At 38.6% G+C, this 25225-nt stretch overlaps 1 protein-coding gene across 2 annotated transcripts; it reads left to right on the plus strand.

Annotated features, from left to right (window-relative positions):
* LOC135694066 (gamma-butyrobetaine dioxygenase) lies at positions 1-15708 on the plus strand. Of its 2 annotated transcripts, none has more exons than XM_065212722.2 (4): positions 1-867; positions 12982-13087; positions 13821-14023; positions 14146-15708. In XM_065212722.2, the coding sequence occupies exons 1-4, from the start codon at positions 191-193 to the stop codon at positions 14474-14476; spliced, it is 1317 nt and encodes a 438-aa protein (XP_065068794.2). In that variant the 5' UTR covers positions 1-190; the 3' UTR covers positions 14477-15708. The 2 variants fall into 2 exon arrangements, with proteins under 2 accessions (XP_065068794.2, XP_065068793.2); XM_065212721.2 differs by lacking the exon at positions 1-867 and adding an exon at positions 6604-7652.
* Positions 15709-25225: the final 9517 nt, after the last annotated feature.

Genomic DNA, 25225 nt, shown 5'->3' on the forward strand with positions numbered 1-25225 from the left:
TGTAGGGAGGAAAATAAAAGATTGTGGTGAACACGATTGCCTTATTTCAATGACTAAAGACTAAAACTAAATTCTGAAAAACTGACGGTCTTCCGCGCGACCTGTGCGACACCCTGAATCCGTCCCTGTAGCGGTATATTATATAAGTCACGCCATTCAATTTTAAGACCACATTGATTTAAGGGAAGATATGGCGCTTGTTTTGAGCAGAATTAAACATTTCAAGGCTCTCATCTATTGTGCGAGACTCAAGCAACGAAAATGGCTTGCGAATACTACCTTAGCAGCCGATGGCCGGGTATGCAGTTCCTTTGTCGCAGGAAAAATGCCAACAAGAAATAAAACAGACTTTGAAACAACCAACGATAGCTTGCAAGTAAATTGGGAAGATGGCGATCAAAGCAAGTATCCTTTTATATTTCTACGTGATAATTGTCAATGTGAGCATTGTTTTCATGCAACAGCTATGCAAAGAACTTGCGATGTTGTAGGAAACTTTTCTGTCGACATAAAACCAGAGTCAACTTGGCTGACTGAAGATGGAGTTACAATGGAATGGGAGGATGGACATCGGAGTTCATTTTCTTTCAAGTGGCTGAGGGAGAGGATGTTCCCAAAATCAGAGAAGGACATAGGAACAAGGAGCAATTGCGGTCTTAAACCAGTTACATGGGGGAGCGAGCTTGCTGGAAAGATCCCAAAATACGAGTTCGGCAAAGTGTTAAGGGATGACCCCACCTTACTCTCCTGGCTTGAAACAGTGGCTGTGACCGGTCTGACGTTGATAGAGAACACGCTTGGAGCAAGTGAATCTCTCGAATTGATAAGGGAAAAGTTGGGATGTGCTTATCGATCATCCCATTATGGGTAAGCATACATAGATGTGCAGGGTTTTCAATAATTTTCGAAGTAGAAGGCTCGCATTTAAAAGCATGCGTCTAATACTAAAGTCTGTGCAGTCTTACTAAAGTGAGGCTGAAAGTAGGCGGCAAAGGTTTGGCGAGTAAGCGGCGGATTTTCGGCAGTTAAAATCCCTGGATTTGTCCCTTATTTTTCAAAAAAGGAGGTATTAATGGTTAATTCTGATAAAACATTAAAAAAAGATTAAAAACAAAACTTCAGCAAGCAACACAGAAGCTACAACATATTAATTGTTTCGTTTCACAGGAGGTTTTGGCATTCTTCAAGTGCTAGTGCGCCCGAACCCAATCTCTCCAGTGTCGGATAGACAAACAAAATTATTATTATTCTGTTCGGGTCATTGCACATGCGCATTATCACTTGAAGCTCTGGCGGGAAGTTCAAGAGTTGTGTGGTCACTGTCGGAACCACTTCGCAAATACTGTTATTAATGCGCATGTGTCATAACCCTGCAACATTGATTGGTTTAAGACCCCGTTTACACTGTGCCGGGTAAATTTTATCCGCATCAAAATTAGTTCAGATAGGGCTCCCGTTTACACTATACCCACGCTATCCGCACGAATTTGAGAGCGGCTATCCGGACAAAATTAGTTCACTTAGGAAGACGGATTAAATTAGTTCAGATAGCTATGTGGTACAGTGTAAACGGTTTTATCCAGATAAATTTTATCCACATCCGCTGCGAGGCTGATTTTGATTTACAGCGAGGCTCTTTCAATAAAGAGAAAGAAGGTGGCGCGAGATGGCGCCAAATCTCATTTCTCGTAAACAGAATCACAGAATTCTGTGACAGAATCGTGTTGCTTTGTTTATTTTATCTGGACTTTCAGAATTGGGATATTCATCACGATTAACTCCAGAATCAGCTTTCGGATATCTTGCTTGAAAACGAGTGGCTATCTCATCGTATTTTGTTTTCACCGTCTCCCAATCAAGACCTTTCGCCACCTTTGCTACCTTATAGTCGATAACTACTTGTATCAAAAGTGCTGTCTCTTCGTCAGTCCACGTGAAATTGGCGTCCTTTTCAGCTTTCCTTACTTTGTTTGCCATTTCTGTGACGTGTTTTTTCAAACAAAGAATTATTTAAACTATATTGGCCTAATGTGCTTTGACAATTTTCTCGGACTGAACGCGAATGATTCAGGTCACGTGACTGTAGTTATCCGGCACAATGTAAACGGGAGGGCAAAGTGGACAAAATTCGTGCGGTAAACGCAAATCAATCCGAACAAATTTTATGCGGATAAAATTTATCCGGCACAGTGTAAATGGGGTCTAAGACGGTATTTTTCGAAACAAAGGACTGAAGGTTCTTCTCCCGATAGAGGGACCATTGTCAATATCACATAAGGTCTCATCTACTTTTAACTTTCTTTCACCGTTGATATTCCAGGCGCAAAGCCGTTACGAGCTAGGCGCTTTTTATAAGCACACTTGGCTCCAGTTTCAACTTGATGTCTTTTATTTTATCGCATAATTTCAGCCTCAAATGTTTCTTATTTTGTTTCTGGTTTTTAATTGAATTTCCTATGCATAGTAATGTGTGGACCAGAGTTAGGAAAACGTTATGGTCGCAAGGCCACTGACCGGAGGAAGGTCCATAAAAACAATAGAAACTCCTTTGACACACCTCAGTCACGCCCATTTTCTATTATTTTGTGAGGAAGGTTTGCCTTCTGGGATGTTTTTGTATGGAGGAAGGTTAACAATTTTTTTGGACTCTGGTGTGGAGTTGAAATTTACTTCATAAAGCCTCTGTCTGGGATTTTGCTTAACGCTTTCTGTTTTTTGTTGCTATTTTTTTATCTTTTTTATCTGCTGGTTTGTTCTCTTTCGAGTTTTGTTTAATCTCAACCTGCATTGTTTCTTATTTTTTTCTTATCTTTTGAGCAAACCACAGCCTGGTGTTTCTTATAAGGATGGTTCATATCAAAAACGTGTAGAATGTGGGCTACGAACTGCATAATAAACATTTGATAGTGTATTTAAATGAGAATTAGCGAAAAGACGGTGAATGTTTAAAGCGAGGGGCAAATCACTTGTGCACTTCTGGTGGAAATCCTATTGTTTTAATCTAAATATCCCTAAAAATCCTTTCTTTTTCTTGGAAATCCCATCCGCTCTCGTACGCTCTCGTATCCTCTGTGACACTCTTTTTATAATTACCAGTAAATTAAAATTCAGGCAGATTACCCTTAATTTTTCCAAGACTTCGAGGCTGGGTTATTCTAATTTTGTTCTTAAAGGATTAGCAGTGAATTATCTAGCTATTGTGCTAAACGGGAGTGTTCAGGCCCAATTTGCCAACAAAGTGAATGAGCCATCCTTTATTTGGCGAAAAAGTTTGAAACTCACCGACAAAGCACCCCTAGATGGCAGAATCTCTTCGTTTTTGTGATGGAATTTTTCCAGAGAATTTCACAACTTTTTTCATAAGTAAATTTGTGTATTTTTAATGTTCTTGGCTTCGTTTTCTTTTTCATAACAATTTCTTTAGACTTAAACGTGACATAATCGTAACAATAATTGCACTGGGGCACTAGGGTGGATGACATCAACCTTGGAAGCAGTGGCGTAGCAAGAATTGAAAGATCGGAGGGGCAAAGAGGTGTCCGACACCAGAAAATTTTTTGCTGACCATATCCTTGAGAATTTAGAAAAACGCCCCATTCTGTTAATGCGTTTGGAAAAGCTATGGCTTTTTTACATGGCAATGCTTGGCTAATCAAACACAATAAATGTCATGCGTCATATGAAGCTTTATGTGGCTAGCCCTGCTTTACAACTGTCTATTTTCTTCACAGGTTCTCTAACATTTATATTCTGAATTGTGAGGCGAGAAAGCTCTACGTGTAGAAACCTGTCCTTGCGCCATGAGTTGGTACACTAGTCGAATCTTGATTTTTGAACCTCTCGTATAAGAGTTTGAAGAAGAGGCGATAAAAGTTGAGGTTTGCCAAAACCACGTGCGAAAATAATTTGCTGAAGCCATTTTAATATTTTTGCTGCCTAGCGTTGTTTGGTTTACATGCCATAATTTTTGCAAATACTTCAAAGTTTGGTTGCAGAATTTGAAAAGTGAGTTCCATTCATTTTGAGACTGTATTTTCCAGGCAGGGTAAAATATTGTTTATTTGTTGTCTTCTGTTTTTGATATAAATACAACTGCAATACTTCTGCAGCCCCGTCAAGCGTTGAAAATTAAAACTTTGAGAAAAACTTGTAAGTTATTCTATATCCTTTGAAGCAAGGGTTTTTTCAGACCGCTTTTTATTTTCCACACGTCGCCATAGTGGTGCACCTCCGGAAATCCACCCAAGGTTGCCTGTGAGGGCATAAGCGTACGGGAAGAAAAAATATATGGGGGGGGGGGGGTGGTGCCCGACGAATGTTCTATTGTTTACCAAAATTTTTGCCATAATAAGGGAAGACTATTATACGAATTCAAACTTTGGTGGGCTGCAGCCCCCTTCCCTACTCTGGGTACCAGACTCACTATAAAATATAATCTCTATTTTATTTTATATATAATGAGTCTGGTACCCAGGGTACCCCCCTCCCCAGCCCACTGACTTGTATCCTTTCTAAAGATACCCTTTTACAGGATTTGAAGTATTAGATAAACATAATTATATGTAGTTATTTTACAAAATGGTTAGCTGTTCTATGCTGTTAGTTAGATGTCTACAAATAAACAAAATTATGACACCAATAATAAAATAATAACAAAATAAAAGATTAAATCAGCTCAAACGATTTAAAAAGATAAGCCTGTAAAGTACAACAAGTACACTTGTCTTCAAAAGGTATTGGGACAAATTTTGAAGACATTATATGCAACAAATTTGGAAAGACTTTTTAAAAATCCTTTTCATTAAAAATGTACGGCAGCTGTTTCCATGAAATTTTCGCAAGACATTGTTGATGTTTTGATGTACGCCAAACAATTCACAAAACATCAGCCATAATGTTTATATAGGCCTTGAGACGTAAACATGGGAGTTCTTAGGAATATCAAGAACTGAATTACGAAGAAGTGCTTGCAAATTGCTTTCTGCGAAAACAACACGAATGGATTTCTTGAAATTGCATCACTTGTTGGCTGCTCAATGAGTTCAGCTTTTGTGGTGTGTGAAAAGTTTTACCTTACAAGAAGAGCAAAAAATTTACCAAGGGTTGGCAGACCGAAGAAGTTTACGACACCGAGAAAAGTCTGAGGAAAGTGCAAAATAATAGGTTTGAATCCTCACTAGACATTATATTGTCGTGTGAAAGGAAGCTAGATTTAGGAACACAGGCAAAAACATGACTATAAAAGTCATAAGAAATGCAAATTTTCCAGCTTTATGAGAAAAGGATGCCTTCTCAAAGCAAAAATTAATCGTCACTACTGTGGTATGCAGCTTTAAAAATAGTTTGAGTAAATTCAATAATTTTAATGAAATTGTAACGTTTTTGTTGATCCAGTAAACTTTATTTGAGACTTAATAGTTTGATTTTGTAATTTTCTTTGTAAATGTATCTGTTTTGCAAATGTGAATCTAAAAAATTGAATTCGTTTGGACATCTCTAAAAAGTTGCCAAGGCCATGTGAGTTTGCCGTTTTAAGGCCGTGCAACGCATTTGCAGATTTTGCTATTATTTATAGGAAAATTGTAAGAATCCAATGCTCTTATAGTCATGAATGGAAAGTTTAAGTGTTTTTTCAAATTTTAATCTTTCAATCTGTGTTGGAAGCTTCTTTGGTTTGAATTAAAGCCCATCTGCATTTTCTGATAATATCTACCTGCAAATTACGAAAAATACCTACATTTCAGGATTTATCCCGTAGGTTATACCCTACCTGCAACCTATAAAAGCCTCAAATCCTTACTGTGTGTAATAATCCCTATCAGCATCAGGTACCATCTTCTACCATGACCCTCCGACTATTCCAAAATCTGAGTTTTGGTTTGTTGTCAAGGTCATATAATAATCCTTATAGGCTTTTTAAACAAAGGTCTGACAAAAATATGGAATGGTGATGCAATGATGCAGTAACATGATGCATGATGCAATACCTTGGAATGTTAATGGCAGCTGACAAACATTGGGATTAATAAGAACATCGAACCAACTGGCAATATAACGTAAAACACAACGTAACGTAACATAACATAGAACACAGAGATACTATTTGTAAGATCTTATATGTTTTGATATAAAAACAAACTCGTTACACCATCCGGGGTCCAAAAGACGAGGCTCCTTGCGGGCGAAGCGAGAAGAAAACTTTTCCGACCATGCCCTTTAGATTAGCTTAAATTGAATTATTCGTTTAAAATGTTCTACTTTTTTAAGCATAATTTTGCTACTGTTTATTTATTCCATTTTAAAACGCAATTTATAACTATTTATAGCTCGAGGCCCTAGGACAATTTTCCCCCTTTGCCCCCCTCTCGGCGGCCCTGACACCACCCCTCTCTATAAAAGTAAATACGCCAAGATGAAATATATTTACATCTAAGAAAAATTAAAAATTGCAATGTCTGAAGATTCATTAAGCCCGGAGGCATAAACTGGCAAGCAAAGGTAATGCCTAACTACATCATCGCCTGGTGCTTCCAGATTTTCCACAACGTCTTTGAAAATGAAATTCAGATTCAACTAGAGCTCCTATGGCCTATCTACTGCAAAAACCCATGACCAGCTCATGCTAAACGATTTCGACAAAAATAACGGTCCCCTTTCACGTCTCATGTTGCACTTCACTCCATATTCATAGGATGGTTGTCCGTTGGTCGGCAACTGTTATTGGTATTTGAAGGTATTAATAAACAATAACCACTATCACTAAAACATATATTTGTGCTTTTTCCTTGGCACGCACACAAAGACAAAAGTCTTTGATTGTATACAAAGACAAAGTTTAATTAATCTTCAGGTCCTTGGATCCTGCGTCCACGGGTCCAGGGATTTCGTAATTTCTTTGGTCGACAGGAGAAGCAGAGCTTTTGTCATTCATGGATTTGCTTTGCATGTTGCTAAGTTTTTGACGGGATGATAATGGCGCTTGTTTTGAGCAGAATTAAACATTTCAAGGCTCTCGCCTATTGTGCGAGACTCAAGCAACGAAAATGGCTTGCGAATACTACCTTAGCAGCCGATGGCCGGGTATGCAGTTCTTTTGTCGCAGGAAAAATGCCAACAAGAAATAAAACAGACTTTGAAACAACCAACGATAGCTTGCAAGTAAATTGGGAAGATGGCGATCAAAGCAAGTATCCTTTTATATTTCTACGTGACAATTGTCAATGTGAGCATTGTTTTCATGCAACAGCAATGCAAAGAACTTGCGATGTTGTAGGAAACTTTTCTGTCGACATAAAACCTGAGTCGACTTGGCTGACTGAAGATGGAGTTACAATGGAATGGGAGGATGGACATCGGAGTTCATTTCCTTTCAAGTGGCTGAGGGAGAGGATGTTCCCAAAATCAGAGATGGAGATAGGAACAAGGAGGAGTAATTGCGGCCTTAAACCAATTACATGGGGGAGTGACCTTATTGGTAAAATCCCCAATTACGAGTTTGGCAAAGTGACAAGGGATGACCCCACCTTACTCTCCTGGCTGGAAACGGTGGCTGTGACCGGTCTGACGTTGCTGGAGAACACGCCTGGAACAAGTGAATCTCTCGAATTGATTAGGGACAAGTTGGGGTGTGCTTATCGATCAACCCATTATGGGTAAGTATACATAGGTATGCGGGGTTTTCAATAATTTTTTAAGTAGAAGGCTCTCATAAAAAGTAGGCGTCTACAGGTTTACTAAAGTTTGTACAGTCTTACTGCACGAAGGTAGGCGGCAAAGGTTTGGTGAGTAATCGGCGGACTTTCGCTGGTTGCTTATGAAATCCCTGGATGTGTCCCCACTTTTCAAACATGGAGGTATTAATGGTTAATACTTGTAGAAATAATCTAGTGTACCCCCCCCCCATTTTTCAGAAATGGAGGTATTCAGGTGTATATCCTCAGCTCGCAGAGATGCCCTTTTTTGTCTACATGCCCCTATTTTTACAATGATTCCTACGTTGATGTAAGTTTGGAGTTATGCTATTAGTTTGTTTATGAATGAGATTATCCTTAATCTGGTGAATATGGTATCACCTCGAATAAATGCCCCTTGATTTAATGCCCCCTTTAATTAATCTCCCTGAAGGGTATAAAAATTTCAGAGAACCTAATACGGTGTGGTTGGTAAAAGGGGCAAGCTTTTGAAGTCTCTGTCGATCGATTATTTGGAAATTTCTTCAGAAATAATAGGGCTAGATCATAGAACAGAAATACACAGAAGGTGAATTGCAGATCAGCATCTTTGACGTTTGCACGTACAATCTGCAAGTGTCCAGAGAACGAAGAACAGAACACTCTGGGTAATTTGAACCAGTGGCGGCGCCCAGGGGGGTATGGCGGGTAATTACCACTCCAATTTTATCAAACATGGTCTACATATTTCTTCTAAAACGGATTGAAAATCGCTAGAAAGGGATGGTTTATATTTCCTAAGGAAAATTAACCTGGTACAAAGCACGGCAACGAGGCAAAAGGGGCGTGGTCTCGCTGGTCACGGCCATTTTCCTCCCACTCTGCAGTAGCTGGCCCCGCCACTGATTTGAACTTCTACTAATCCGAACAAAATTCTCAGGTACCTTAAAAATCTCCTAACAAAGCCTTACAAAAAACTTTTAGTCTCTTTAATTCGAACTTTTGTCGGTCCCCTCAGAAAAATAACCTTTCTAGTTCGGACTTTCTGCCAATTTTAAGAAATAAGCCGGTGATAAAAGTACTTCATTTCCTTAAATTCCCTTAAATTGTACGTTATTTCAATTTTTTGCTGTTATTTAAGACATTTCTTTTGAATAAGTTTACAAATAGTGTTTTTCTTCATTTACAATTGCTGTGCAAGTTGCAATTATACCGATAAAGGCTACATATAGCTTATGCAGGGATTACTGAGGCAAAACCCGTATAAATCGAACATTTTGTTATTCGAACATTTCCACGATCCCCCAGAGGTTGCGAACAACACAAAGTTGACTGTAGATTTGTGCTATAAGCTCGTTTGATCAAATATTTCTGTGTCCTTCGGTAAATTTTGTTCCATGCGGTGAAAATCATTTTTTGGTAGTCAGTGGTAATCAAATAACATCAAGATTCATCTTCTTATCTTCTTTATCTTAAAGTTTATGACTTCATTTTAAAAATGGGCGTTACCGTCAATTCTCAGTGACCTAAAGGGTGTGACACCAGTGACCTAAAGAGTGTGACACCAACATCCAATTAGTGTCTAAAACCCCCCTTCCTGAGGGAAAAACTATGGGTTCAATTGCGTCAAGAAGGGGTTGCGGAGGAGAGTGCGGAGCAGGAATGAAAGAGAGACGAGAGAAACCCGTTCTAAAACTTCCGCAACCTTTACTAGACGCTTTTGAACGCAGGGAAGGAGGGCGAATGGCGGTCGTCTTCCGAAGTTGCCGCGAGGAAATAGAACGTAGAAGCAAAAGGTGCGAGTCACCAATTCCACTTTGAAAAAAGACCAACAAACTTCATGTTTAGATCGTCGTTAAGGCAGTTTTCATGCTTCTGGAAACGCAGCTTCCGGTCATTTGCCAGAATGTTCCTAATGCTTAAAATTATCAGTGACCTTAACTCTTACTATTTAAACTCAAAACTTTGTTAAGGCAGGTTGTTAGACGGTTATGCTAAATTCCCTGTCTAACTGTAATAGTCCTATCTTGTAAACCCAGGCTAGCCAGTTGCAAAGTACGTATGTTATAGAGAGGTTTGTGATTCTAGTGTAATTGTATGGAAAATTTTCATTATTATTATTATAATTGTTACAAGACTATCGTAATCGTTTTTCTTATTACATTTGGCCCGCTTAAAGAACAGGCTTGAAGGATCTGGCCCATTCTCCAAAAAGGTTGCCCACCCTTGATATAAATGATAGTCAAATACCGATAGTCAAATACTTGCTTTGCTATTCCAAGGATGGAAGTTTTCTGGGATTAGTTACTTTCCTTGCAGAATACCATACTGAATACGAAGTTCTTTTTTGAATTATTTCCCTCACTGGAAAAAGCTACACAATTTTTCAGAGCGAAAATACATAAAATAACTTATTGGTACTCTGTCGAACTCTGTTGAAAGCGGTGACTTGTATCTTGTTCAAAAGATCAACAAGGCTCTGGTTTTTGATTCCAGAATTTACTAGTGATGTAACAGGAGACGATCAGTTCAGCATTGTGGTCCTTGTTAGGTATTCACACATGGTTGAAATATTAAACGAGACTTACCTATAAGTCAATGTTTGATTGTAATGCTTTTCTACTATCATCAGGAACGGCGGAATCGGGATTTTGTAGTGACGTAGCTGATCGTATAAAAGAATGATAGTTTTAACTCACGTTACATCGAAAAACAAAAATGAACGAGATGATGCAAAGAGTTTCGAAGAGAGGTTGAATTCTTATGAATTCGTTCTTTTATTGCTATTTGGGGAAAAATTCTGCAGAGGTTGGCACGACTGCTCGTGAATTTTAAATCCCTAATTCTTAGAATACTTAAATGAAGCTTAAAGGCTCTTGCGCAACGGGCATAATTTTGGATCATATTTCAAAACCGGCCTAATACCGGGCATACCGGAAAACAAGGACCCAGGACCTTAAGGCAGGACCCAGGAGCGAAGACCAGGACCCAGGACCAGGACCGAGGACCAGGACCGAGGACCAGGACCCAGGACCGAGGACCAGGACCAGGACCGAGGACCAGGACCCAGGACCAGGACCGAGGACCAGGACCCAGGACCCAGGACCGTTTATGTTTTCGACGATGCACTCGCTGTTTCCTTAATAAGAATACCAAGTTATAACATTGCATACCATGAAAAATTGTCCATAAAATCCAAAAGTTTTACACATCGAACAAAAGACTGCACATCATTGTAAGAGGGAAATGAATCTGATTTTATTTCTGACTTTGTGTGAAAAACGAAAACTCAGGTCGCTCGGGAATATGTAAATGTACGATTAAACGAAAGCAACGCCTTGAAATGTGAAATACTCTTATTCAGGCCCGTCGGAACCGGGGGGGGGCTGGGGGGGCTGGAGCCCCTCCAATAATTGTCAAACTGTAGTATGTTTCCTTTGTACTAACTAAGTCCTGGTCCTGGGTCCTGGGTCCTGTCTTAAGGTCCTGGGTCCTTGTTTTCCGGTATGCCCCTAATACCGTACTGCATGAAAATAAAAAACACAATCAATTTATCAAGACAGCTGCCGATAAGCATGCCGGTTGCGCAAGAGCCTTTAAAGAGTGTTTTTATGGTCAATATTTGCTTAATTCAACGTCTAATATTTTATTTCCAAATTGCTTAGCATGAGCTACCAATGAAGAAATCTTCAAAAAACTAAATGATTTTATCGAGCCTGTATCCCAAGGATTCTACTGAACACTTTGGATCGGAGCTACAGGTATTTGCTAATAAAAGAGAAAAACAAAGCTGTAGACTTGTTTAATTTGATGCTGGAAAGCTACGTCATCTCTTCAGTGCCACGAGCACAGGCCGGTGCAACGTATTTGAAAGTGGAGGGGCCAAAAAGCCACCATGATTGGCAGCAAGAAAATTTGAGATATGGTATTCCAGGGATTGCCAGAAACTGCACCAGAAATACATTTTTTATCTAATGAAAATTTTCAACCTTATCCCGCAATTCCCCAGGTTCCATCATAATGCCTAAAAGTTTTATCTGTTTTACTGTTGACATGAAATAGGAAAGGTCTTGGAACGTTTTAAAATAACCTTTTTAGTGCATCAAGTATAATGACTTTTTTTACAATAAATAAAAAACAACATAAGATGGAGAAGAGAAATTAATGAAACACAGTTTATCAATAAAACATTAACATAAAAGTGGTGTGAACAGAAGAACTATGTCAACCAGAAATTAAAGAATTTTAAAAATTGAGCAATTTTTAAGCAATTTTTGCAATTTTTAAGCAATTAAGCAATTTTTAAAAGCAATGTTTGCAATTTTTAAAAGCAATTTTTGGCAATTTTAAAAAAATGGTGCCAAATGCGAGGAAGGTTTTGTAACAATGTTTTCTTGGTCGGAGAAATATTGACACCTTTTTTGAACTCTCTTTTTTAATGCAGCAAATAATTAAATTGTACACAAGGAACCGAAATAACATGGAGAAGAGAAATAGATTAGACACGGTTTAGCAATAAACATAAATACATCAACTAAATTAGAACATTAAGGAGTTTGATTAATCTGAGGTAATATTTTGTAAAATCTGGTTGTAGAACCTTTCGCAAATAAATGTTTCTAATGAAAAACTACCCTAAATTGAAAATCTTTCAAACTGGACTGATCGTAATGATTTTTTAAAGAATCTGTGGTTACGTCTAGAATTTCAAAGTAGGCACTTCGACAGTGTTCTTTTGGCGGGAAATGATAGTATGCATTGCCCTATTCAAATCTCCTTCTATCATGAAATAATAGCCGTTGCATCAGGGGATAAGGAGCAGGGGGGGGGGTTAAACCATTTACTTCTGGTTTTGAGAAGGATATCAGGACTGTCAATGTGGTTGAAGATTGAAAGTCAGTTTTTGTCTGTTATAATCGGATCGAGAATTTACATTTGATACTTGGGGATTATAGTTGGATATCTGGCGGACCTAGATCTAAACCCAAGACCATCTACAGTAGCTTGATGGGAAAGGAACCTGTCCTTTGAAGGCTTATATTTTAGCCCATTGTATATAGATTGGATTTAATGGTTTTGTCACTCGTAGGACAATTTATAATTCTCTTTCAGTTTTGTGGCCCAAGTCTGATAATAAGTAATAAGTAATAATAAGTAAAAATATTTTATGAAGTCGTCGCTGCCTTTATGCTAAAGAACCATCTTACGAATAATTTTTAAATTACCGGTCGAGTATTTTTAAATCGCCGCTTTGTAATCTGTTCTTCCATCTTTTAACAAGCTTCAATCTTATTAAATTTTCTTTTTGCAGGGAGAGATTTGTTGTGAAGAACAAACCAGGCCCAAGTAATCTTGCTTATACGGCAGGCTACTTACCTCTGCACGTCGATTTGCCGTTTTACAGATACCAGCCAGGGGTGAGTGATCCTTTTTCTTTGCTTCTTTGCTACATGACGTTCACCCCCGTGACTCACCTCGCCTATCAAGTGAAAAAATAGTTGCTAAAAGATGATCTTCGTAAAGAATGGGGGTAATGTTCTGCATTTCGCAAGTGATTGCTTTTTTCTTAAAAGTGCACGTGAAAAGGGATGTAACGATTTCTTTAAGATTTCTTTATTCTTACATAATAGTGTTTTCAAGAGGAACACATGAAAATAGGGTACCCTTCAGGACTTCAGAAGCATTTTCAAGTAGGAAGGGGTAATGTGTGTCATAGAATGGGGGTTTATTTCCGAATTTCTAGCAAAGACGCTTCTGAAATCGCATTTACACTGTTCCGTGTTCACTAGCAATGTGACACGGATGCGATTTTGCTCTGCTCTGCGTAACAGATTTGACCCTGCTACGAAAGCGAAAGAATTTTGTACCGTCATGGTTTCGTTTTTGAACAGGACAGTGTAAACTGGGTCTAGCTAGATAAAGGGGATTTTTTTCGAAAGTTGAGGGCACGTGCCCCTCCTCTTCCCGGCTCCAACACCCCTGGTGCCTATGCTGATATTGAAGGGATATATTTCTATATCTCTCCAAATTTTTAAGCACTTTCCATTTTCAACTATGGACATAAAAGATTGCTTTGGTCTGATTCGAGAATGCTTAAGCCTTATATCCTGTATAGTCTAGTACATTGATAACAGGGTATTTTCTCCTCAGGTTCAGGTGCTGCACTGCATTCAACAGGCAGCCCAAAAGGGAGGTGAAAACCATTTTGTAGATGGAGTGCATATTGCAGAGTTGCTTCGAGAACAAGAGCCCGATGCCTTCCAACTTCTCTCTTCTGTCAAATTTTCATTTCAAGATGTTGGAGTCGATGCGTATGGAGATTACAATAAGTACTATGAAAGACCGATTATAGGGTACATTTTATTTTTTTATTGTTCTTTTCTTTTTCCGAATTATACTTTTACCACTTTATTCTATTTGTTTATCACTGGTCATTAGTTGCGTAATCCCCACTTAACTGTATTGTTTATTACAGCCTAGACACATTTGGAAATGTAGAAGATATCGCACAAAATAACCATGTGAGGTCTTCGTTCATCAACGCCCCTTCAGAAAAGGTGAAGAGGGTTTACGAGGCCTATTTCAAACTGGTGAAGACAATGTATGCCCCCGAGAATTTGGTCACATACAAGATGAGGGAAGGAGACATGTTGGTGTTTAACAACAAGAGAGTGCTGCATGGACGAGCTGCATATGAAGCTACGTCACCTCGCTATCTTCAAGGTTGTTATTTTGATTGGGATGAAGTTTACTCAGCAATTCGCGTCTTGAGAAGGAAGCTGGGATACAAGGGATCAACTTTGTAATATTGGGCAGTAATATGTCGTTTTGTCTAGGACGTTTAGGAAATTAAAGTTTTTAGCAGGGGGGCTGGTCTTTGAAGAGCTGACGTTTTCTTTTTTCAAATGAAGTTACGGGTAAATTTGTTGGGGAGATAACCAAGCGAAAGTCTTCTAATGAGTGAGGCGTCACCTCTTCTTGGGTCAAAGGTCGAAGGACATGCGTAATAATGATTGAGCTCGATACACATGTCCTTTGACCTCACACGCGGGGTTTTGTTTTGAGTGACAAGTTTGAATTAGAAGTTAAGCAGGCTTTTAAAAAACTTACAGTTTTGCCTTGTCAGTCGAACAAACGTCACATATCTTGACTGATGAGAAAAACACTGGTGAAAAAAACTGATCATGTATTTCAGCTGCAACTTTTGGTCGACTTCCCAACAGTTTTATTAAGATTTGATTAGATGTAAAAAATTCCATTAGCTTTCTATTTCAAACTTGTGGTGTAACTTCCAGTGCTACATATAGAGCCGTGGCTATAACTGGTGTGGGAAGGGGTACAGCAACGTTTTTGAAAACAATTTTCTAGTAATTTCCAGTATTTCATACAAGCATCCTTTCATTATTAAAGTACAATTCCTGACAAAGTATTCTTTCAAAGACGAATGACTCTAACGATGTTAATTTTGTATTTGAAAAACACATATGACGTCTCGAAGTGACATCGCCAGCTGTAGCCTGCTCTCCAAACTCCAAACCTACACCTGCTGCGGCTGAATCTAGGCGCCGGTATTCATGGGCGTGGCCCTCAGCTAATTTTTGACATCGTATATATTGCAGGAGCGCCCACGTTTTGCAGAATTTCATGGCTACACCCTTTCCTGTTTCCTGCTATTTACAATTAGCAAATGTTGAAGAAATGTGACCTACCCCTAACCATTTTTTTCTATTAATAAGAAAGAAAGACCGTTTTCGTACTAATATCTGGTTTTCGAAAGATACCTTTTTACCCTAAAAGGCACAGGCCTAAATGTGTACTAACTTCCGAGTAAATCATTTTGGAAAAAAACGCTGATATGTGATTTCGAATTGATTTACTACACGAACTACCTGCGAAGTCAGAGTAAAACTGAAAAACGATTATTTGAAAGCAATTTTGAGTTAACTACAATTTTTACCAGCTTATTTTATGAATTGTGTTCATTTATGAATAGTAATTATGAATTGTTAATTTTTCATTTTAGAATTAGGTTTGTTTCTGTCTGTGTGATTTTCTGTATACTGTTTCCTTCTGTTGCTGTGTTAGATTCTCTGAAACAAATACCTTCATTTTTTAAAAAGGATTTTTTTTCTGGTATTCGTCAAGCTTGTCCCTTGATCGGGGGCCTTGTAGCCGTAGGGCTGAGGTTTTCGGGTTTATGGAAAAATTCAATTAAAGAGGTTCCCAACAAAGGTACACAAATCTTCGTACTCTTATTCGGAACTATGTCAATTTTCATTGCTAGACAGACAAATTTTAATTTACATTACTTTATACACATGTTACAGATATCGTATGTTCATGTTCTTCCCGTGCCGACTGTTAATCGGACTCTAGATGGGATAGGCAAGAAGATAGCAAATATAATTATTGTAAATTTTTAGATAGCAATAAAAAAGAAAGTATAATAGACTTTTTTCAGCCCAAGTTTGACTAAGAGTTAAAGTAAAATTAAGTGGTATTTATATGTTATTTTGAATTTTACAAGGAGGCTAGAGCGCACGCTTCCGCAATATATGTGGGATAGGTCTGAAAACGTTTGTGTAGCATTGCATTCCACTGGCCTCTGCATTCTGGAAAATACATATATGTCACACCTCTGGTAAATGGGATTGAGTTTTTCTTGTCATTTCTGCGAGACAATAATACAACAGGTATTGGCATAAATAATTCACTTTTCTTTGTTGAATTGTAGAGTTTTAAAGACCACTTCATTGTTAAAGCGTAACTGCTTTAATTTTCTGCTAAGCCCTTTCAAATGGTTTCGCTAATTTGCTAATATAAACAAAAATTAATAATTGTTGGGCCTAAATCTATACTTCTGCGGATATTTTTGAATCCGCAAACGTTTCTCTACAGATTCAAAAATTTTCGCGTCCAAACTTATTAAGCAGGGAATCAAATTTAGGTAACTGAATTTATACCAAGTCCTGAATTTTTTCACTGACTCTGACAAAATAGACCCTGCAGATTTCAAATCCAAGATCACTTTTGATTTGAAGCGGAAATGTGTCAGATTGATAACGTGAGTCCAAAAAATCCAGAAATTGTGTTTATCTGTGCTTCTTACAATAAAATACAAAATTGTATGAATTTTTATCCCAGAAGACTTAGAGCTATCGATTAATATATAATTTGTTGGTGTTTACTGTCATTACTGTAAATGACATCACCATAATGCAAAATGACCTTTCTGATATTTTTTCCTTACTATTTCGGTTTGTAAATGGGTATATTTTAGAATTTGTACTTGATTGGGCGTAGTGTGGTGAATTTTGAAAGTCTCTGTCGAATGTGGTCTTAGAAATGTTTATTTTTCAATGGTTTTTTTCAAATTCGGTCGAAATACGTCGTTCTGGAATTGAAAATATTTTTCGTTTCCTGAAATTATCAAACTATGAACAGAAGAATGCGGTTTCAGCTTTCATGCTACCATATTTCTGAAATGCGCCAAATATTGCGTTTAGAAACAGTTCCATTTGTAGTTTAAGAGAAACCTCCCCTCAAGTGGGTCTTTTTTGCGTTAAACGACAAAGGCGAGTTTACCTGCTCACAATGGAAAAATTTGATAAGGAAAAGAAAGAGAGAAAATTCAAAAATAGACGAATTTCTGATGTATTCTGCCGCAAATCTCTTACACTTGCTAGCAAGTGGCGAGTCTCATGACGTTTTGCTGCAAATATATACCATCACCAATCCTGTCGATATGAGGTTGGATATAATGAATTGATTCTCCAAACGTATTCGTATAAAAGTGTTGCGCCAAAAGATTCCTTATCTCCTTGGTGATCTCACGAGAGACACTGAGAACCGAAGTGTGACGTCATCAAAAATCAATTTTTAGAATACCTTAATTTTGACCACATAACCTAAAAGAACGGCATAAAATACCTTTCAATATGAAAAAACAGCTAGATTTGTTCAAAATTTGGCGAGATATGACCAATGAAGAATTCAAGTTTTACTGTTGTTCTGGCCTGGTGTCAAATTCCTGACACTATTGTGAATTTTGCTGCCACATTTGTTGTTTGATTGATTGACCGAGCGAATAAATGAAATATTTTGACACAAAATCCATTCCTTTTTTGGGGGTATGCCAAGTGTAACAAAAGAATTTCTGTCGGTAAAATATGGTTTTGCGCTCTACTCCTTATAAAGTGTTTGCGATGTGGAATTAAGCGATTTTTCCCGTCAGTAACACAAGTATCAATGCCGACTAGAAAAGATTTTAAACTTGGCTTGTAAAGGTAAGTTTATCTTTGTTAATTACGTGGATAAAACAACTTTAAGGTTTAAAAACTTTAATTTTTCTGTCCTACCTCCTCCCTAATTATCATAAGGGTTTGAAAGGGAAATATCAAGCCTTCGTAACTAACGATCGCGGAAATTTTTTTTACTGAGTACAACGGCAGTTTTTTCATAAATTCATCCAAGGTTCAATTTTTTTAAAAAAAATTTGGTTTTTTGCGAATAATGGTATAAACGTTCGAAATTGGCTTAAATTTAGCTGCGGGGCATGTTTGTTGTCATATTCTTGAATTATGATTGGTCAATGTGGTATGCAGTATTTAGGTCGCTCAGCCAATCTAAGATTTGGAGCCTATGCTAGTGTTGAAGCAATATTCAGGATGCGCAACAGCGTATGAAACAGCTAGCAACAACAACACCAGTAGAAGCTCAACTAAGCACAGTCCACAACAGCTAAGGTGCTACAAGTGTAACAAATTGGGGCACATCGCAATGCGCTGCACGGAGACTAGAGGGTTTCAGCAGATTCGACAAGGGAAAACCAATTTTGCAGATATAGAAGAGCAATTAGAGACTGAGGAGGAGAATGACAGTGAACCTGTGGAATATCATGCTGTAGTTAAAGTGGAGGGACACACCACCGAGTTGTTACTAAACACATGCTGCTAAAAAACCATGGCGAATTCTAGCTTGGTGCAGGCGCATAAAGTAATCAACAACAAGTGGATAACAATGCAATGTGCGCATGGGGACATTATCTTACGGCATTGGTAAATCTGGAGGTCAACGGAAGGGAGTATAAAGTGAGGGCAGCAGTTGTTGAAAGACTACCGAGGCCAGTAGTATTAGGTAGAGATGTAAAGGATCTGGTGGCAATGAACATGAAGGAAGAAAGGAAAAGAACCAATCCAACGTTTGCTGTCATGACTAGGAGATAAAGGTTCTAGAGCAAAAAGAAGAGGCCGTTTGCTTGGCAAAGGAGATGGCATCGGAAGCAAAACCAGTACCCCTAAATGACATCTTCGGATTCGAGGAGGACATGTTTAGCGGAGAGGGAAAGCCGAGAAAATCAAGGAGACAGAGGAAGGCCTTAAAGAAACAATGGAGAGCAAAGGAACAGCTTAGCACCAAAAATGACAAGGAAGGAGATGTTGAAGACATTGGTGGTACAAGAGAAAATTTGAGAGTTGCAGAAACGCGATGTCACGTTAGAAAAAGTCAGAAAAGTTGTTGTCAAGGGATCTTCATTATGTGCAGAAATTATATATTAGGCCACGGAGAACAAAAATACAAGACCCAGCAAATAGTTGTGCCCAAGAAGTACAGAAGGAAAATTTTGGAATTGGCCTATGACATACCACTCGCAGGGCATCTGGGACAAAAGAAAACCAAAGCAGAATGATGCAAAGATTCTTTTTGCCCGGCTTGTCTCATAATGTGAAGGAATACTGCAAATCCTGTGCAGCTTGCTAGAAGGCGCCAAAAAAAGATCTGAAAGCAAAGCTACAGCCTATGCCGATCATCGAAGTAGCTTTTAGCGGCATTGCGATGGATATGATTGACTTGATCGAACAAGCCGAGGAACAGATACATTTTGGTAATTTGCGATTATGCGACATGGTATCCAGAGGCAATTCCGCACGGTATCCAGAGGTGCTTACCCGATATGGAATTCCGAGGGAGGTGCTGACGGATCAAGGCAGTAACATGGCAGATTTGTTGCAGAGTGTCTTCAAGCTGATGAATGTTTTACACATCAAAACATCACCCATGTCATATCACCCATAGATAGATGGACTGGTGGAGCGGTTTAATGAAAAGGGACAGCCTGGTGCCATATCTTCTCTTCGCATACAGGAAGGTACCTCAAGACTCGACAGGGTTTTCGCCATTCAAACTTCTTTTTGGTAGACATGTCCCAGGACCACTTGATGTACTGAAGGAAAGCTGGGAATCAAAATATTGGTGTCATACGCTACTGATATGCGAGAAAGATTGGTGTCAATGGCGGAACTGGCACAAGAGAGTCTAGGAAAGGCTCAACAGCGGCAGAAGCGATGGTATGACCAACAGGCCAGCAGTAGAACCTTACATGTGGGGCAGAAAGTTTTGGTGTTATTGCCCCTTAGCAAAAAGAAGTTACATGCATCATGGCAAGGACCTTACTTGGTGACGAAAAAGTTTAGTGACGTTGACTATGACATTGATATGCATGACCATAGAAAGAGAAGAAGAATCTTTCATATCAACATGCTGAAACTGTGGAACACTCCAGAGAATGTTTCGTATCTAGCGATTCCCAGAGATGAATCTCTAACGAGCAGTTATGAAGAATCTACAGGTCAAGTTATTCAGATTCATGTGATTGTGGTCTTGGAGCTGTTCTCAGTCAAAAAATTGATGATGGCATCGATCACCCCGTTGTGTACATCAGTAGAAAGCTGTTATCGCGGGAGCGCAACTATGCTATAATTGAAAAAGAGTATTTGCAATCAAATGGGCAATCGATACACTGCAGGTTTATTTGCTTTGCTGGGCAGGCGCTTTCTTCTGCAGACCGACCACAACCCACTGAAATGGCTAGCAAAGATGCGAAATGAAAATGGAAGATTAACACGACGGAGTATTGCGTTACGACCTTTGACATTGAGCACAGACCAGGGAAGGATCATGGGAATGCTGATGCACTTTCACGCAGTTAAGGAAAAGGAGAATTTAATGACATTGAGGTTTTATTTAATCAGGAAAAATATCTTTTTGACTTATTTTGTCTTTTTCAGAAGGGGCAGGATACGGATGAATGTTAGGCTCTATTTCTCCCAAACCAATTTGTTTATACCAATTTATAAATCTAATTCAATATGATCTTTTTTTTATATATATATCACAAATAAAGACAACTCAAAATTAACTACATATAAATATTCTATGTCTGCCGTAGCCGGAAAAGACATGACGTCATCGAGCTCCAACTACGACAGCACTTACATTAATATTAACATTAATCTAAATGACAAAAAGATAAACGACAACTTAACCGGGTGTCTTAGAAGGAACACATCCCCCATCCACATTAATGTTGTTAATCCAGACAAAGCTATTAGTGGAGCAAGGAAGTGGTTCCTTACAAGACTCCCGGTACAAACATTACAGGGAAAAAGGAAAATAAAAGAAAAATGCTGCTGCTGCTTTGCGATTGAATTCAACCTGAAAATCTTTTCGTATTTTTGATAAACAATATTGTTGCTTCAAGAATTATTCGATTAATAATGACATTATAATGAGAGTCTCCAAACAGAAGCAAGTCAAAGATTTATCATCTGGATTGACATTTAATACAGGGATTTCTGAGAGCTGATCAAAGAGATCTAGCCGCATTGATTCAAACAAGGGGCAGTGCAGAAGAAAGTGCTCGTTGTCTTCCTTTTCAGTACCGCAAACACAAAATGGAGTAAGACTATCAAAGTCGTGTCTAAATTTGTGTTCATTCAGTAAACTAAACTTTAAACGCAACTTGGTGAGCAATCGGACGCCCTCAATATCAGAGTTATTGTAAACAGGATTACCCTCCGGTCCAATCATTTTTAATAATTTTTTCTTAAACTGAAAAAGGGATGTTGAATTCTTAATCTCTTTATCAAGCAAATTCCACTCAAGCAAGGTGTTATGAAAGTATGTGTTAGAAAAACGATTAGTTCTAGCAACTTTTACTTCATAATCACGAGTGTATCTAAGACCGTAACTGGGTTGACGTTCGGGAGGGATTTCATGAAAAAGGTAATCTGGTGATTGTGATTTAACTAAGCTAAAAAAATGGCATAGCCTTCTTTACCACCTAATTCTTCGTATAATCTCTGCCTGTTTGTACCACTCCAGGCGCCAGCAACAGCTAAGGCTGCAGAGTATTGGGTCTGTTCAAGCCTTTGCGTAAATGTTAAGCGCATTTCAGGATCATATTTGTGATGAATGATATCTCCATAGTCTAGGTGAGGTCTCACGTATAATTTGTATATTTGGTCCAACACACCCCTAGCCACATACTAAGACAGAAATTTTATCACCCCTATGCCCCTTCTAGCCTTGCCAATAGCCTCCTTAATATGACTAAGAAAATTAAGTTCAGAATCAAGTTGCATTCCAAGATGCTTGTGCTCGGCTTTTCTAACGACTTCATCATTGCCTAGCAGAAGGTGTGGATGGACCGGTTTCATTCTTTTGCTAGAAAAAACAACCTCTTCAGTCTTATTTACGTTAAATTGCATTTTCCATTGCCATGCCCACAACCGGACCCTGTCAAGATCAGCATTAAGCTCATCAGCAGATCTTCTTTCATCTCAACAACCGAGAAGAGAGATGTATCATCTGCAAACATCCTAACATCACAGTTCACACTCTCGACAAGGTCATTAATGTAGACAAGAAAAAGCAATGGCCCCAAGACAGAGCCCTGTGGCACACCAGCACATATCGGTGCCCATTTTGAGCTACTTCCATTCAAAACAACTCGCTGTTTACGATTTGCCAAGCAGTTCTGTAGCAGGGTTAAGATTCCCATTTATACCATTGCACTTTAATTTGTATAACAGGCCCTCGTGCCAAACCCTGTCAAACGCTTTCGAGAGATCAAGAAAGACAGCTCTAGTTTCAAGGGTAGGACATGCTTCAAAGGCTTTATAGACATTGTGAGTTATATATAACAGTTGATTGATAGTGGAATCTCCTGGTCTAAAGCCTGATTGTTGCTGGGCTAAAAGTCCATACTCACAAAGGTGTTTGTAAATTTCATCAAATAATACTTTTTCAAATATCTTCCCAAATATGGGTAGAAGTGAAATAGGCCTGTAGTTCATTTTGTTCTGCCTGCTGTCTTTTTTGTGAACAGGAATTATGTTAGCCTTTTTCCAAGCAGATTTTTTAAAGATTAAAGATAGTGGCTCAACTATTGATGCATCACATATCTTAATCATGTGAACAGATATGTTGTCGCTGCTGTTAGCTTTTTTTAAATCAAGAGCGCGAATTAATTGTAAAACCTTATCTCTGTCAATAGAGATGTTCCTTAGTGATGAATTACAACGTGGAAGAAAGTGAAAACTTCAGTCATTTGGTTTGAATCAAGACCCATATACCGAGAAACCCAATCAATCCCATTAATTCTATCCCTAATTGACTGGAACACAGCTTTAGCGTTGTCCCACATAGTTCTCTTATAGGGTGGTGGAGAAGGGATAGACAAATTCAATTTACCATAGACAAGTTGGTGTTGGCAATGGTCATCCAGAGAAGGATGAGCCCCAGACTCAACAAAGGTTGGTCAGTTATGATGAGATCAATGCAAGACATGCTCTCACCACGTATGTGTGTGGGCTCAGTTATTAATTGGTACAAGTTATTTGTCTCTATCAACTCATCAAGAACAGTTCCTTCAGGATATTTATCATCTCTCTCCCACAACTGAGATGATCTACAGTTAAAATCACCTGTTATAATCAATGCAGTTTGTTTCTCCTGCCTAAGACGAGTTAAAGTCATCTGCAATTTATCCATGAAAACATCGAATTGTTCATTATTTTGACTAGGGCTGCGGTAAACGCTAACTAAGAATATCTTCTTTCTGCCTATTTTTAAATCAGCAACTATTATTTCCTGTACGTGATCCTTTCTACGTGAAATTGGCAGACCCTCTCGAAAGTACATGCAGACATCCCCGATTTTGGAATCACTTGGATGATCACAGTGAAATGTGTCCAAAATTACCATCAGCAAAATTCAAATAATAACGGAGTAAAGGGTTCATATAAATGGTCTGTAACAAAGGTACTTATCCAGAATTATTCTTATTGGCACCATCACCATTTTTATCATCATCATGGTCGTCTTGCTGATCTTCAGTGACCCTACTAGTATCATTTCTGGTAACACTTCGAGTAGCACTTCTTTCTTCATTTTCTCTAATGATATCTTGCAGATCTTCTTCACTATTTATGTAATGAAACTCCTCGCCAATCTTCGCGCATAAACGGCAGTTAGCATCTGCAAATGCAAAACCGAGCTTCTTCCTTGTAAGTGAATCGCTTATCTTCCTTATTGTGTCAATCTTTTTCTTTGTCAAATCCAATTTTATCTTGCACTGGGTACAATTTTTCCTGGCCCCATAGACCATGATCCTATGCCTCCAAGTTGTGAATCTTACCAATACTTGGTGCACTCTCTTTCCCTGTACCATTCTTGGGCGACCGATTCGATGCGCGCGGTCAATGACGACATCTGGAGCGTCAACCCCCAATTCGTTGAATACATTTTTTTACTTTAGCTAAGCAGCTTTCGTTAGATTCACTTTGTCCTTTTGGTACAGAGGGAATTCCATTAATTCGTAGACACAGTCTGCGATTATACTGTTCGTTATCATCAACATTACCCTGCAGCTGGTTAATGTGCCTTTCCATTACAGCGATCCGCGACTCCAAAATTTGGATTTTATCATTTTGGTTCTCAATCGTAGTATGAAGTTTCTGAATGCAGTCTTTGGTAGCCATGATGCCCTTCATCTCTGAGAACTTTTCATCGAAGTAAGCCTGGAAGGCTTCAAAACTTCTTGTTTGTCTAGCGCCACCCGCCATTAGGCCAGATTTGGAGTAGGGAAGACAAATGATCGCGGAGCCAGATTATTAGAATTTTGCAAGCTAAATAGCTTGGTAGTGACCAACACAATTGGAAAGCACAAGGTGTCAAGAAGAGATGGATGGATGAGCACCAGCAAGAAAAGCACCGGATGGCATCACCAGGAAACAGATCGAGTTTATACTTATAGATAGAAGATGCAAAACTAGTATCAATGTTTTTCAGGTGCAGATGTTGGCAGTGACCATAATGATGTCCATGAAGTTGAAACTAAGAAAAATAAAAACACAACCAAAAACCAGAATAAAATACAACCTAGAACAGCTGAAAAATCAAGATTGTAGGAAAAATTCGAGGCAGAAATTGGTGGCAGGTTTCAATTATTGATAGAACAAGAAGAAAACGTTCAAATTCTAAGCTCTGAGTTCTCCAAAATTCCAAATGAAACAAGCAATGGAAGTCTTGGGAAAAGCAAAGATAAGAAAACAACCTTGGATGACCCAAGAAATCATAGATGCTTGTGAGATAAGTCGTGCGTTAAAGGCTACAAGATTTGATAACAGTGACAGAGAAAAAGAATACAGAGATGCAAACATTAACGATAGAAAGGGAATCGAAAAGACACAGTATGTAAAGGATATATACAA

This window comes from Rhopilema esculentum, chromosome 11 (assembly GCF_057945365.1).
Source record: "Rhopilema esculentum isolate cy_ngs chromosome 11, ASM5794536v1, whole genome shotgun sequence".
NCBI classification, from domain to species: Eukaryota; Metazoa; Cnidaria; class Scyphozoa; order Rhizostomeae; family Rhizostomatidae; genus Rhopilema; species Rhopilema esculentum.

Bases quoted from the DNA above. Each gene is read 5' to 3' on its own strand.
- LOC135694066 (XM_065212721.2), top strand. From the start codon at position 6,967: ATGATAATGGCGCTTGTTTTGAGCAGAATTAAACATTTCAAGGCTCTC. The intron at 13,088-13,820 runs GTGAGTGATCCT...TTTTCTCCTCAG, and splicing joins TTTACAGATACCAGCCAGGG to GTTCAGGTGCTGCACTGCAT. The intron at 14,024-14,145 runs GTACATTTTATT...TGTTTATTACAG, and splicing joins TATGAAAGACCGATTATAGG to CCTAGACACATTTGGAAATG.